The sequence below is a fragment of the Mercenaria mercenaria genome, unplaced genomic scaffold (assembly GCF_021730395.1).
Source record: "Mercenaria mercenaria strain notata unplaced genomic scaffold, MADL_Memer_1 contig_1993, whole genome shotgun sequence".
In the NCBI taxonomy this organism is placed as follows: Eukaryota; Metazoa; Mollusca; class Bivalvia; order Venerida; family Veneridae; genus Mercenaria; species Mercenaria mercenaria.
Genome location: NW_026460018.1, coordinates 1 through 15,235, shown reverse-complemented (window position 1 = coordinate 15,235; position 15,235 = coordinate 1). Strand labels below are relative to the sequence as shown.

Here is a 15,235-nt window from a genome sequence, read left to right as displayed (position 1 = left end):
TCGGTGAGTCGCCTACTATTACACGATCATTATAGCTTGCTTGATCGCCTATTGTAGCACGATCATAATAGCTCGGTTGGTCGCCTGCTATAGGTAATCTTAATAGCTCGGTCGGCCGCTTAGTGTAGCCAATCATAATAGCTCGGTTGGTCGCCTCTTATAGCACGATCATAAAAGCTCGGTTGGTCGCCTTCTATAGCAGGATCATAACAGCTCGGTTGGTCGCCTACTATAACAGGATCATAATAGCTCGGTTGGTCGCCTACTATAACAGGATCATAACAGCTCGGTTGGTCGCCTACTATAACAGGATCATAACAGCTCGGTTGGTCGCCTACTGTAACAGGATCATAAGAGCTCGGTTGGTCGCCTACTATAACAGGATCATAACAGCTCGGTTGGTCGCCTACTATAACAGGATCATAAAAGCTCGGTTGATCGCCTAATATAACAGGATCATAACAGCTCGGTTGGTCGCCTACTATAACAGGATCATAACAGCTCGGCTGGGCGCCTACTATAACAGGATCATAATAGCTCGGTAGGGCGCCTATTATAACAGGATCATAACAGTTCGGTTGGTCGCCTATTATAACAGGATCATAATAGCTCGGTTGGGCGCCTACTATAACAGGATCATAACAGTTCGGTTGGTCGCCTACTATAACAGGATCATAACAGTTCGGTTGGTCGCCTACTATAACAGGATCATAACAGCTCGGTTGGGCGCCTATTATAACAGGATAATAATAGCTCGGTTGGTCGCCTATTATAACAGGATCATAATAGCTCGGTTGGGCGCCTACTATAACAGGATCATAACAGTTCGGTTGGTCGCCTACTATAGCACGATCATAACAGCTTGGTTGGTCGCCTACTATAACAGGATCATAATAGCTCGTTTGGTCGCCTATTACATAAGGATCATAATAGCTCGGTTGGGCGCCTACTATAACAGGATCATAACAGCTCGGTTGGTCGCCTACTATAACAGGATCATAACAGCTCGGTTGGGCGCCTACTATAACAGGATCATAACAGCTCGGTTGGTCGCCTACTATAACAGGATCATAACAGCTCGGTTGGTCGCCTACTATAACAGGATCATAACAGCTCGGTTGGTCGCCTACTATAACAGGATCATAACAGCTCGGTTGGTCGCCTACTATAGCACGATCATAACAGCTCGGTTGGTCGCCTACTATAACAGGATCATAACAGATCGGTTGTTCGCCTACTATAACAGAATCATAACATTTCGGTTGGTCGCCTACTATAACAGGATCATAACAGGTCGGTTGATCGCCTACTATAGCACGATCATAACAGGTCGGTTGATCGCCTACTATAACAGGATCATAACAGGTCGGTTGATCGCCTACTATAGCACGATCATAACATTTCGGTTGGTCGCCTACTATAACAGGATCATAACAGGTCGGTTGATCGCCTACTATAACAGGATCATAACAGGTCGGTTGGTCGCCTACTATAACAGGATCATAACAGGTCGGTTGCTCGCCTACTATTACAGGATCATAACATTTCGGTTGGTCGCCTACTATAACAGGATCATAACAGGTCGGTTGATCGCCTACTATAACAGGATCATAACAGTCGGTTATACGCCTACTATAGCACGATCATAACAGGTCGGTTGATCGCCTACTATAACAGGATCATAACAGGTCGGTTGATCGCCTACTATAGCACGATCATAACATTTCGGTTAGTCGCCTACTATAACAGGATCATAACAGCTCATTTGGCCGCCTATTATAGCACGATCATAATAGTTCAGCTGGCTGACAAGGTAAGGTAATGATAATTAGGTATTATCGTGCTCCATTTTGCACTCGATAACATAGTTGTCATGGTAAAGCTAATGCAACAGTTTCTTTTTAACAACATGCTAACATAAAATGTACATTGATATTTCAGATACTATGGTTATGTTTCTGTCAACGTTTGATACTATAGCTAAAACATGTGTGGTAAATTATATTAGAAAAACCCATGATTTTATATATGTATTACTAATGTGACAGATCTTGATATAATGATATAAAGCCTGTCCGCTTAGCTCGCGTATGTTCTCCGTGACTATTTGATAAACGACGTTGTGTCTGAAATCATTAGTCCTCCACCTCTGATTCATGTGGGGAAGTTGGCAGTTACTTGCGGAGAACAGGTTTGTACTGGTACAGAATCCAGGAATACTGGTTAGGTTAGCTGCCCGCCGTTACACGACTGAAATACTGTTGAAACCCAAAACAAACAAAACAAATTGATAGAATGTTATTATTACATACTCATTTCTATTCCCCGTTAAGTTACACTGGTACCGGAAACGTCAATATTTTTCCATACACTGACTCTTGAATTTCATATCGGGTGCATGACCTAATTCAGTGTGTGTTGTTGCACTATTTTTTCTACTTAGTTCAGTATTGTCAATCCTATTTAGGCCATTGAACATATTCATGATATTTACATAATATTTATACGTGCAGATGCGTATGTAATAAAAAGTTTATTATCTTTGCATCGGGAAATATGCACTCGTTCTTCAGCGGAAGAATATGGCGCTCCTAAAGTCGCGCAATATTTCCGCTGAAGAACTCTTATATATTTCCAGATACAAAGCTAATAACCTATAATTACCGTTCTACTTACCCAACTGATGCATGAACACATAAATGCTGCAATTTTGTACTGTTCAATGTTCCGTTTATGGTAACATCTGTCGAATACATGGTAGAAACTCCGGGGAGAACCGATGACTTAGTAACTGGTCCAACACTTATGCTGTTTTTCAATTCACTTGTGGTCTCAACATCTATATTTGGGTTAGAACTGCAGTGGGAAAATGTTGATTGATAGCATTCAAATTATTGTGAAACGAATCTAAATAATTTATATTCTTACTAACTGTATAAGTCTCTAAAAAGAATCTGTTTTTAGAAGTTATTTGTCATGTACATGTATTTTGCACATTATATACTTCAGCTTTGAAATAAAAGAATAATTCTACCCTTTTACCTATATAAGTTCCAATAAGGCTCAATCTATATAAAAATGCCAACTGTCTACATTCTTTGAATAAACAATTATTAGTCTAAATGCCATATATGGCATACATAGCTAAATGCACTGTATTGTCAATGATTATTAGTTTTCATTTTTGATATTATCTGTAACTATATGGGCAAAGCAATAAATCATATCAATGTAGTAAAACTATTCAATCAAAATTTCAAATTTTCTTATATAGTTGTCTGATATTGGTATTATAGTTGTTGTCATGTACATATTTTGTACTTCTAATCACCTATTGGTAAAGTCTTTTTACCTATTAAGATGTATATTTTTAGTGTTTTTTGTTTTTGTTTTTTTTTTTTGTATTTTACTTCATTTGAATAATCAATTAAGTTGTAGATATACTTAAGAAATAATATATCTCATCTATTTATTTGTCGCTGAATAACTAATTGTTTGTGGTGCCCCCGTAGCCGAGTGGTTAAGGCCGCTGATTTAAATCTTTTGCCCCTCATCGATGTGGGTTCGAGCCTCACTCGGGGCGTTGAATTCTTCATGTGAGGAAGCTATCCAGCTGGCTTATGGAAGGTCGGTGGTTCTACCCAGGTGCCCGCTCGTGATGAAATAATGCACGGAGGTGCACCTGGGGTCTTCCTTCACCATTAAAGCTGGAAAGTCACCATATGACCTATCATGTGTCGGTGCGACGTTAAATCCAAAAAAGAATATATATAACTGATTGTTTGGAGCTCAGATGCGAAGGGATTATATCACGAGGGCGCAGCTCGAGTGATATAATAAAATGCAACTGAACGACAAACAATGATTTATTCAAGAACAAATCACCAAATGAGATATATTATTTCGATTCTAATATGTTGCCAAAATTTTTGAAGTACATCCTTGACCAAATTCATAAAACATTTCCCCTTTTTTAAGTTGGTTTCTTTTCCAGCGCGCCGCTATGCCGTTTGACTCTATGTTTCTATGACGTAATAATTGTGACGTCAGAACAGCGAATTGTTGTAAAATAATTCACTGATTTCAGCCTTCTTTGTTTAATAGGAAAATGAATCGGATCGTGGTAGAATAAATGATAATATGTTTTCTATTTTTTCTTTAATCAAACGTATTTCAAGTAAAAAAAGTAATGATCTTGTAAAAAGAAATCAAACGCCTTCTCGTATGTATTTAGGGTTGTTGTTGAAAAAGTAGTTTTGATTATATTACTTACGTTTTCATTTTACAATCAATGCGAAAGCGCCCGCCCGCTTAGCTCAGTAGGGAGAGCGTTGGTCGACGGATCGCGGGATCATGAGTCAATCCCCGGGCGGGGCGTATATTCTCCGTGAGATGCAGTTATCATTATTATCACTTTTTTTCATTATTATTTTTATTATTATTATTATTATTATTATTAGGGTATACGGCAATGTTATGAAAAATTAATTTTACCCAGATGCCACAGCCAGATAAATTCTTGTTTTACATGAGGAGATGGTATCCCCCTGCGTATAACATATAATCTTGCTTCCATCGTTTACTGAGGGAGAAATGATTTTCACTTCGGTCTGAAAAAAAAAACTATCATAATCTAAAATATATATTTTATCCTATTTTTATACAGTTATAATGTAAATGTAAGTATTTCAGAGCTGTGGTATTTGCAATATGTATTTTCTTTAATACAAAATACAGGTTTTTATTTTCCAGCTTTAATATATAACGTAATGCCTCAGTAGACTTACAAAATTTATTTTACTATGTTTCTTTATCTTTAATATCATGATTTCGATGTAAATGAAAGATACATTTACTTACAACGGCTCCTGATATGCTACAGCTTCCTAGAAAAAAAGTATTTTGAGTATACTTTTGCAGAAGATCCATTCTTAGTTTTGGTTGAAAGTGATTATTATAAAACTATGCATATAACAATTATATTGTAGGGATAACGCATGTGTTTTCGTGTTACAACATCTGCAGAACCCCTAGGGATCAGTATGTGCCCGAGCCCGAGGGTACAAACGTATCCCGAGGGTTTCTGAAGACGTTATGAGACAAACTGAACATGTGCTAAGGCTAATCTAGCATAAAGTGTATAAAAACTGATAAATACTGTTCCTCAACGTCATTTATTTTTCATGAAACGCGCATAACCATCTGCAATGTTTTTTTCACTTTGATATCATTTCCTTTTTTTTTTTGGGAAGCGAAAGCGCGAGAATCTCTCTGTTAACGCACATTTTCTCTCCCGTTGATAAAATCTGTAAAAAGATCCTTTGGAAAACATTCCTAAAATCACTAATGTGACAAGAACAGCAGTTTTATGCTAGAATAGAATGGAAAATTCACTTACTATTATAAAACGATGTATATAAAAATTATACCAAATGAAAAAATGCACAAGTTCTTTATTTAGTTTCTCTATTTCATTTAAAAGGAAATGATAATAATAATAAAGGCCTTGTCAGTTGAATTAATATAGAAGTCGAAAAAGGGACATAATTCTGTACAAATGTGAAACAGGGTTATGGAACCTGCATAATGTTTTATATCAGCTCATGACAGTGGACGAGTGTGTGAAGTTTCAATCCATTCCCATTAACGGATACTGAGATACCAGCTTACATACTAAAACTTAACCAAAAAACTGCTAAGTCGAAAAGGGGACATAATTTTGAAAAAAAATGCAAAGCAGAGTTATGGGACCCGCTCAGTAAATGTCAGCTTATGACAGTGGACAAGTGTCTGAAGTTTCAATCCATTCTCATCAGTGGATACTGAGATACCAGCTTACATACAAAAAACTTTACCAAAACCTTCTAGGTGAGAAAAGGGACATAATTTTGACAAAAATGCAAAATAGAGATATGGGACTTGCTTAGTGCATGTCAGATGATGACAGTGAACAAGTGTGTGAAGTTTCAATCCATTCCCATCAGTGGGTACTGAGATACAAGCTTACATACAAAACCTTAACCAAAAATTTCTATGTCAAAAAGGGGCATATTTTTGTAAAAAGGCAAAATAGAGTTATGGAACCTGTGCAGTTTGTCACAGTGAATGAGTGTGTGAAGTTTCAATCCATTCCCACAAGTGGTGACTGAGATACCAGCTTATATACAAAACCTTAACCAAGTTGGGACGCGGACGCCGACGCACAGGCGAGTCCAATATCTCTATTTTTTGAGTAGTTGAGCTAAAAATATATAATCACAATATAAGTTACAAAAAAGACGTACCTATATAATTAAATTAAAGAATAACTAATAAGCATAATATAGATAAGATATCAAGTGCTGATGAATTCCTCTTTTAAAACTGTTCTCAAAATTATACAGTGATTTTGTAGCTTAGAACTGCCTATATTAGCTTCACTGAATCACTTAGTATTTACTAAAAACTGCTATAGCTACTACAGTTGATACTGCTATTACCACTATCCTTACTAATACTGCTATTGCTAAAGCTACGTTCACCTTTATCACTACCGCCACTGTTACTGCTGCTGCTGCTGCTGCTCCTACTACGACTACTGCTGCTGCTGCTGCTCCTACTACGACTACTGCTGCTGCTGCTGCTCCTACTACGACTACTGCTGCTGCTGCTGCTAGTGCTACTGCTACTTCTACTGCTACTACTACTAACAATGATAATAATAATAATAATAATTCAAGCTGCCACTACTAATAACTATGATATAGTTATCACAGTGGAAAGTAACCTACCTAACATTCACTGTGGTAAAGTGAATCTGTTTATTTAGTACAGTAATATACTAGTCATGATAACAATTTAGATATGATGATTTAGACAACCTTACTAGTTTCACAGCTGTTTCCACTAAATCCGGATGAACACGAGCAAGTGCCTCCTTGCAAACATACTCCCCCTCCTTGACAGGGGTTTGGGCTACAGCCGTCTGAAATATGATGTGTCAGAACAATATTCAATTTATTTTGAAGAGTTAAAGATGTGTTTATATGTTTTTTATTGACAAAAAGGTAATTTGAATTTGAAGGAATCGTGTCTTGGTGATATGAAACAGGCAAATACTAAAACATTTGTTTTAATAGTATATATATACTGAAACGCCCCACGATAACTTTTTGGTTATCCTCACACGTTAAGAAAGATTATATACTAGTATGCACTGCATCTATTTTGGACATATGTTTCGTCTACTTTTTACGAAAAGTTAAAGCCGTGTGGAATTTTAAAGGGTTATTGTAGTCATTTCCTATTTAAGTAAAGTTCAGATTACTTATTCAACTGTTTCGCATATTTTTAAAAGAAATGTCTCCTTAAACAGTACATTATTGCATATTCGCTCGTGTTTATTTTCAATCACAGAAATTAGTATCAATACAATACCTGCGGGACAACTCTTAATTCCAGCAGATTGTGCTGAGCACTTATCTAAAATAGCAAACAATATGTTCAACTGAGTCTATTACAAAATAGAGCCATTACATCAGTATTGTTTTCTAGTTACTATTCTGTCAAACCGTTACCAGATTCTCAGCTAGTCAAGACAGTCAAATAATCTGAATATATCAATTGTCTTACCGATTCTGCAATTTGAGTATAACCGTTTTCATTTATCTTTGAATATTATTAAATGTAATTGAATAAAAAATGAAATGGATCAAAGAGCACAGATACATAAAAAAACATTCAAAGAAAGAGTGGAAATTGTAAGTCAGTCTTACCATTTTCACACCGTGTCCCATTGTAACGAGAGAAACATTCACAGTCAAACCCATTAACCCTGTCCTTACAGCTCCCATGTCCGTTGCATGCATTGGCATGACAATCGTCAATGTCTGTGGAATAAAACTTTGAAATTACAAATACAGCGTTTTTTGAATTCAGTCGTGAAAAAAAGATATATTGTCTTTATCGATGTGTTTGATTAAAAGCTTAAGCAACATATTAGACATGGCATGCACTTTGTCTGGCTACCTTTTCTGTCACACATAAATAATGGAGAATGTTAAAGTCATTGGTATAGGCCTGGACAAAGAATCAATAGGAGTTGACAAGGTCAAAGAACCAGTCCTTTAAAAAAAGAAAATGTTACAGATTATGTTTAAGTACTTCACCATGGGTACAAACGATCACTTATGCAAATAAAAGCTTAAGCTATAATTAAATGTCAGAAATGTAGAATCTTATTTTACAAAAGGTTTTCTGTTAACTTACAAATTTGCCATTTATCAGATTAGGTGGTACATTGGTATATATCTTATTATTATAAATAGATTTCACCAAAAGTTGTTAAAACATCCGGATAATTATGAGTTACATGTTTTACAAAAGTTGAGTGAATAGAAAAGACTTTCCCCTATTAAAATCGTATGTATATTTCAATTCAATTTTCGATTTATTGCATAAAGCTTGTAAATACAATGCCTATAGCAAATACACACATAATATCATATGGAGCACAGAGAGTACATAATTATTTTCAGAAGAGATAATAAACTAATAAGTCAAACAATTTGTCACAATGTTATCACAAAACTTATATAATATTTTCACTTTAATATCAATCAATTAAACCTGTGTTCAGGGGTATATACACCCTACATATACCTATACTGTAAATCAAATATATTATGAGTTTCTCCTTTCCATTGCCAGGTAAATGAATTTTGCTAAATCATTTAAGATTTTACTAGAAGTTGAAGAGATAAGACTTTCGAATTTGTTAGTGTTTGGCCAATGACAAACATATGGTTTTAAACATTTTCTTCTATTTCACTATAAAATAGACAGACAAGTAGGAAATGATATTCACTTTCAATTTTACTCATATTGCAAAAAGTGCATATTCTATCTTCTCTTAATACGTTTTCATACCTTCCTGTTTCAATACGGAGTTTATGTGATGAAGTTCGAAATTTACACAGTGCGTTTCTATATTTACCTTCAGGAACAACCCTTAAATATTTCTCTAATTCAAAGTCATGTTTAAACAATGCATACGACCGCATTCTACCGTAGTTATTTATATCAGAATACCAGTTTTGCTTATAAGTATCAAAAACTCTTTGCTTAATAATTTCATATGGGATATCTATAAAATCTTGATCAATCCACACTCGAGAGAATCCATGAGAATCTAAGAAATGCTTAAGTTGATAGCCCAATTATTGTTATTATAATTTCTGTTTAAATCCGCATCTTGCCTAAGTAAGAAATATGCCTGTTTTACTAGTGAAGTGTTATTTTGGCTTAATATTTTCATCCAATATCGCAGCATTATCATCTTTCTTAGTACTTCAAATGGAAACCGCCCTGTTTCACCATACAGTGCCGACAAGTTTGTTGACTTCTTAACGCCAAGTATACTTCTTATAAATTTTGTGTGTATTAATTCTACCTCTTTTGCAGTATGAAAACCCCATATTTCAGCTCCAAAATTTAAAACTGATGCAACTAGGGTGTCAAATAGCTTAAAATTCTGTGACACAGGTGATTCTATATTTCTGAATACTTTCAATAAATTGTACAATGCAAATGATGCATGCTGAGCAATACTTTTTTGGGTTCTAGACCAGTAACCATTTTTAAACAGGGTAATTCCCAAGTATTTAAATTAATTCACTATCTCTATTTTTGAATTATATATGTAAAACATCAAATGTTGTATGTCGCCCTTTCTCGAATATCATTGCTTTGGTTTTCATTGTATTTATTTTAAGACCCCAAGCATTACAAAACATTTCAACATCTGTAAGTATGAGTTGTAGCGTTTCTGGTGACTTCGCAAAAAGTGCTTGGCCATCAGCATATAACAGAAGGAAAAACTTTATTTCATTATAAGTGAATATATCATCTAGATCAGAATTAATATTATCTGAGATATCGTTCACGAATAGCATGAAGAGTAGAGGAGAACTCGGATCTCCCTGTTTTAAGCCTATTTCGGACGCGAAGAATTCGGAATATTCTGAATTATACCGGACACATGATTTTACCATGGCATTCATTGACTTAATTGCTTGAACTAGTTTGCTACTAATATTTTCATTTATGAGTTTCTGCCAAAGAAATGCTCTATCAACTCTATCAAACATTGCTGGTAATCAATAAAAATGCAGTATACGTTTTGGCCAGAGGCGAGCATTTTTGAAATAACAGAATGAAGAATAAAAATACAGTCGACAATAGATTTACCCTTTTGGAAACCAAACTGGTTATTAGATATTTTCTCATATTCCGTTGACCATTTCGTTAATCTGTTCAATAAAAGTTGCGAATATATTTTTAGCAAGAACATGTATTAATGTGACTCCTCTGTAGTTACTTGCAGCGTTTGGATCTCCCTTTTTAAAGATTGGCGATATGATACCTTCACCCCATGTACGAGGATAATCTCCCGTTGAAAAAATACGATTGTATAAATTCAGTAGTAATGGGGATATAATTTCAAAAGAACTTTTAATCATTTCTGCTGAGATGTCATCAATACCAGGACTTTTATTGTTTTTCTGTGAAAAGACTGCCGCTCTAATTTCTTGCTCAGAAAAATCCTTATCTAAATCTATATTTGTAATATTTGGCATATCCTCATATGTATGCGTGCCCTCATCATTTCATGATTCCCCAGATAAAGTTTTAAAATGCTGCAATAGATCATTTATTAAGAGTGAATCAGGGTTACTTCCTGTTTTTTTAAGGACTTTTTAATATTTTTCCAAAACATGCGTGGGTTTGATGCCGCCATATCATTTATACGTTTCCCCTCTTCTCTTTTGTATTTTCTTTTCGCCTTTTACTTCGTTCTGTTATAATTTGTACGAGATGAAATGAAATTTTCTCGCGAAATTTCGTCCTTATTTCTACTAAAACTATTACGCGCGCGTTTAAATTGGCGTTTAGCTAAATAACAGTCTTCGTCGAACCATTTTTTATTCTACTTTTTCTGTCCGCCGCTTTGCCTATTTTTACTATACCTGGTTTTGCCGAAAATCTCATTTGCCACTGAATACAATAGTTTCGAAAATCCGTTTACCACGTGATCAATTGGTTCGGTAACTATATCGGTAGTGAACTGCTGTAGTTGCTCATTATTATTCATGTGTTTGTTTTTATAATCAAAAACTTTATCACTATCCCAAATCAGCCTGCTTTCCTTACGTATGTATATGTATGTCTTCATTCAAGTATGTTTGTATTAAGGACATATCATTTATGAATTGTTAGATTATGTACAAATTTCTCAGAACTGTCTTCGCACACCAGTAATGCTAATCAATTCCATAATGACATTTTGTCAGAAAAAAGCGTAAATTACACATCCATTCAAAACTTAAATAAGCATACATAACTAAAGCCAGATGCGTTAATATAAATGATTATTGAAAAATAATACCAATTTTGCCATATATGTTGCACAAATTCTTTATTCCCACAGTCATATGCATATGTTAAAATACACGTTATGGATCAAACTTATAGTTTTTACAATGAAAAAGACTCAATGACTTACTTTTGTCACACGTATCTCCAGCAAATCCCTGCTTGCAATAACACAATATGCCTTCAATACCAGCACAAATTTGTGTGTTTTCTTGAACACATGGATCTGGTTTACATTTATCTTTCTCTGTAGATTTAAATAATGGCGTATATAATATAAAATGCTACTTGGATTATAACTATTGAGAAATACTGATGGTGAAATATTATGCTTTATCCTTCTTCTTTTTTTATTTTTTTTATTTTATTTATTTTTTATTTTGCTAAAGTGAAACATATTTCTATTTTGATTTTCACTGCAGTGAGACATGGTGCCTATATTATTGCTGGTTTTCTGGACATATGCTTATACTCTTATACAATGATTTCAGTATCGTTAAAAGAAAAAAAATGCATATAGATGTTGCATTTTCAAGTCAAAATAAAAAAAACACATTGGCCGCACATGCAGAACGTGTCACTATCGAGTTTACTCATTTAAAAATTCAGTTTGGTAGCATTTGAATCTGAAACATCAATATGTTTCAATATTGACGTTCATATTTCATTTCGAGTGTTTGACGTCATTTGTGACGTCTGTTTCATGTATGTCGTCAAGTGTAAAAGTTTCTTAACAACGATTTTTTTTCTGTTTCACCCAGGCTTAACAACAATTTTGTATCATTTTTTACAATTATTGTAAGTGTAGATGCGCATGTAACAAAAGGGTTACTAGATTTGCATTAAGAAATATGCACTCGTTCTCTCGCGAAACAATATTGCGCTCCTAAGTCGCGCAATATTTGTGCTGCGGAACTCGCGAATATTTAACGATACAAATCTAATTACCTATAGTTATCAACATATGTTTTCAAATGTAATATCTTTGCCGGTGCTTTATTTGTACCGTTTTATAATTTCTTGCGAATATGTTAGTCCAACTATCGGCTGTACGAAAATATTCTGTTGTTACTCGTTAGTTTTAGCGTTGATCGTCCTGTTTCCGCTTTACGCAAATGAAATATAATAATATAACTTAAAAATCATAAAAGAATATGTCGAACTAACGTGTTTAAGCAAGTGCATCTTATGACGACGAGCAAATTTTTATACAATCTCGCCAGACATACGGATGTTTTGGACAATACAGAAAGTCCCGTAGGGCGACTTTCAGCTTTAACCGGAAGTAAAGAAAATGAACTTAAAAGGCTTATCTTAAGAACGAAAGTCGCATTTGCATTGGTCTACAGACAGAGGTCACGCGCAGGGGTCGCCCCGCCTAAATGTATGCACGTTGATTCACCTTTTTCGCTAATAGGGAGTCAATTTTCAGCTTTTTCTGCCGATTTGAAAATACCTGGTCTTTAAACGACATGTCCGCTTTTCATCTAAGAAAAATATTTGAACTTAAGGTAGTTCTGCACGTTTGGATCGAAAACTTTTCTACAATGTAGAATTTGATTAAACTTTGATTTTTCAAAACTTCAGATTATACCTAGAAAATTCAGCAAATAAAAAAGATAGGGTCGTGTGCTTGATTTTTTGTTAGACTGATTTGAAAATTTCGGACCTCACGCATTATTTCATAATGGGAGTCTATGGGAAAATCATTAGAAATTTTTCTACAATGTAGATTTTGATTAAACCTCTCACAGTTGTAAATAAACACATGGCCTATAATTTGATGAAATAAAATGTATAGGTCCGTGTGCTTATTTTTGAGATATTTGACCATGATTAATGTGAGCCGGATATTTCACGCTAATTTTAAGACATTATTTTGATTATTTTAACGTGTCATATGTTTTAATATCATATTTCGACTAATGAAATATAGCAACAGTGTCATTGTAATAAATTACTCACAAGTTTCAATTAATTCATAAAATGATTTTCATTTCCGTACGCCGTATCCAGGCTTTATTATACGTTTTCCGGATAAATGACGTTACGCCATCACTTCCGGTTTATCAAACGTGCAGAACTACCTTAAATAAACACAAGTCCCACTGGGGTCCATAACGGAGCAATAGTATATGGAGATTTTAGGAACTTCGTCAAATCGTTCAGAAGGTCCTTTTTGATGTGTCAGTATATGCCTCGGATGTTGGATGTTTCCGTTTTTTGAGAGCTACATAAGTAGACACTTTCAGATAGTTTCAAAATGAATTTCTTGTAATTAATGTTGATTCTACGGAAGCATGAAAATGAAATGCCATCGGACGCAAGTACGTTTTATTACGTAACAGGGGCGGAAAGGATATGAAATGAAACAGACGGACTTGGTTGGTGTCCACCTTATAACTACTTTAACTGTGTTACTAACGTTGGAAAATTACATTTTAAGAAATAATCTTAAACAAGTTTTAAAGTCAATCCTGTTTGTGAAGAAAGCATGCGCGGATACAGCAAATTTTCTCAGAGGGTGTCCGACCGACTCCCCACTACGACAAACATATGGTTCTTTACACAAAACAAATCGATTGTGTGTGTGTTTGGTTGCTTGCCTTTTACAAGTACAGGGTTGCCAAAAATTTGTGTTGAACAGGCTGAAGTAAAAGCTAGTGTGTGTGTGTGTGTGGTGGGGGGGGGGGGGTGGTCCTTGGAAAATTTTGAAATTCAGCGCTTCATTTCCTGCATTCCGCGGCATTTTAGGAGCATTTAAGAACACCTTTTCGACTGCAATTTTATATACAATATACCCCTTATTTTCACGTTTTTATGAGCTCACCTGTTAAATTTGGGAAAATAATAAAATAAATAAAATAAAGTTTTCTGAAAGGTAAACTTCTTTGTTTCTTTGAGATAATTAACATAACTACATCAATATGAATTGAATTACGCCGAGGTCGTATGTAGTAGCAGCCACATACACTTTGAATGCGGTCCTATTGTTGCCTTTTCTTATTTCCTTCTTCTCTTCTTTTCTTTTCTTTTTTATTTCTTTTTCTTTTTCAATTTTTCAGGGGGTGGGGAGAATATAAAGGTGTATAAATGGCCCATGAAACCAAAATTGCACAGTTAAGTTCTTTTTCAGTAAAATATTTGAATGCGTTTCCTAATATTCATATTATGATACTTTAACTTAGTGATACACACAGTTTGTCACATAAATGCCATGAAATAAACACGCCATGAACGATGACGTCATACTGCTTTTACGATATTTTTGACGTCACATGTCTACATACCTTCTTTGGCTTACACAAAAGCACTGTAAGTCTTGAAATAGTGAAGAAAAAATTTCTTCGTATTTTCAGTGTTGTAATTGCATGTTCTTCATAAATATGTTGTTATTATTTGTTATGATTTGACACAAGTATGTATCTGTAGTTCTATATAGATAAAAGTATTGCCATGTATTTTATCAAAGCCAATAATCATGGATCTTATTGTATATAATTGTATATCAGATGGATATCACTTTTTGAATATTATATATATTAAAGCATGCAAAAGTAATAAACTGTTACTCTTGAAATATCTTGAATTCAATATTACAATTTTACACAATTATTTTCCTTTAACGAAATCGAAGTGTGGATAATTTGTAATAATATTTATAATTATGCATGCTAAAATAATGCTATCTTCCTGTGAAAATCTGACGGCGTCTATTAAGGAATCAGTGAACATAATAAGTTTGAATGATCAGTTTGTTATGTTTTAACTGAACAAATCTATTAGTTGACTAAAATCTGATAACCTTTAATGTTTCAAATAC

At 34.5% G+C, this 15,235-nt stretch overlaps 1 protein-coding gene across 1 annotated transcript in view; it reads right to left on the bottom strand.

Annotated features, from left to right (window-relative positions):
* The window catches only part of LOC128552062 (fibropellin-1-like), a gene marked incomplete at both ends in the record, with an annotated part of 44,631 nt that extends 32,972 nt beyond the window's left edge, over positions 1-11,659 (bottom strand). The window contains 6 exon segments of the mRNA XM_053533058.1: positions 2,677-2,856; positions 4,495-4,610; positions 6,866-6,964; positions 7,417-7,461; positions 7,755-7,868; positions 11,543-11,659. Of these exon segments, the coding sequence (XP_053389033.1) occupies positions 2,677-2,856; positions 4,495-4,610; positions 6,866-6,964; positions 7,417-7,461; positions 7,755-7,868; positions 11,543-11,659 (671 nt within the window).
* Positions 11,660-15,235: the final 3,576 nt, after the last annotated feature.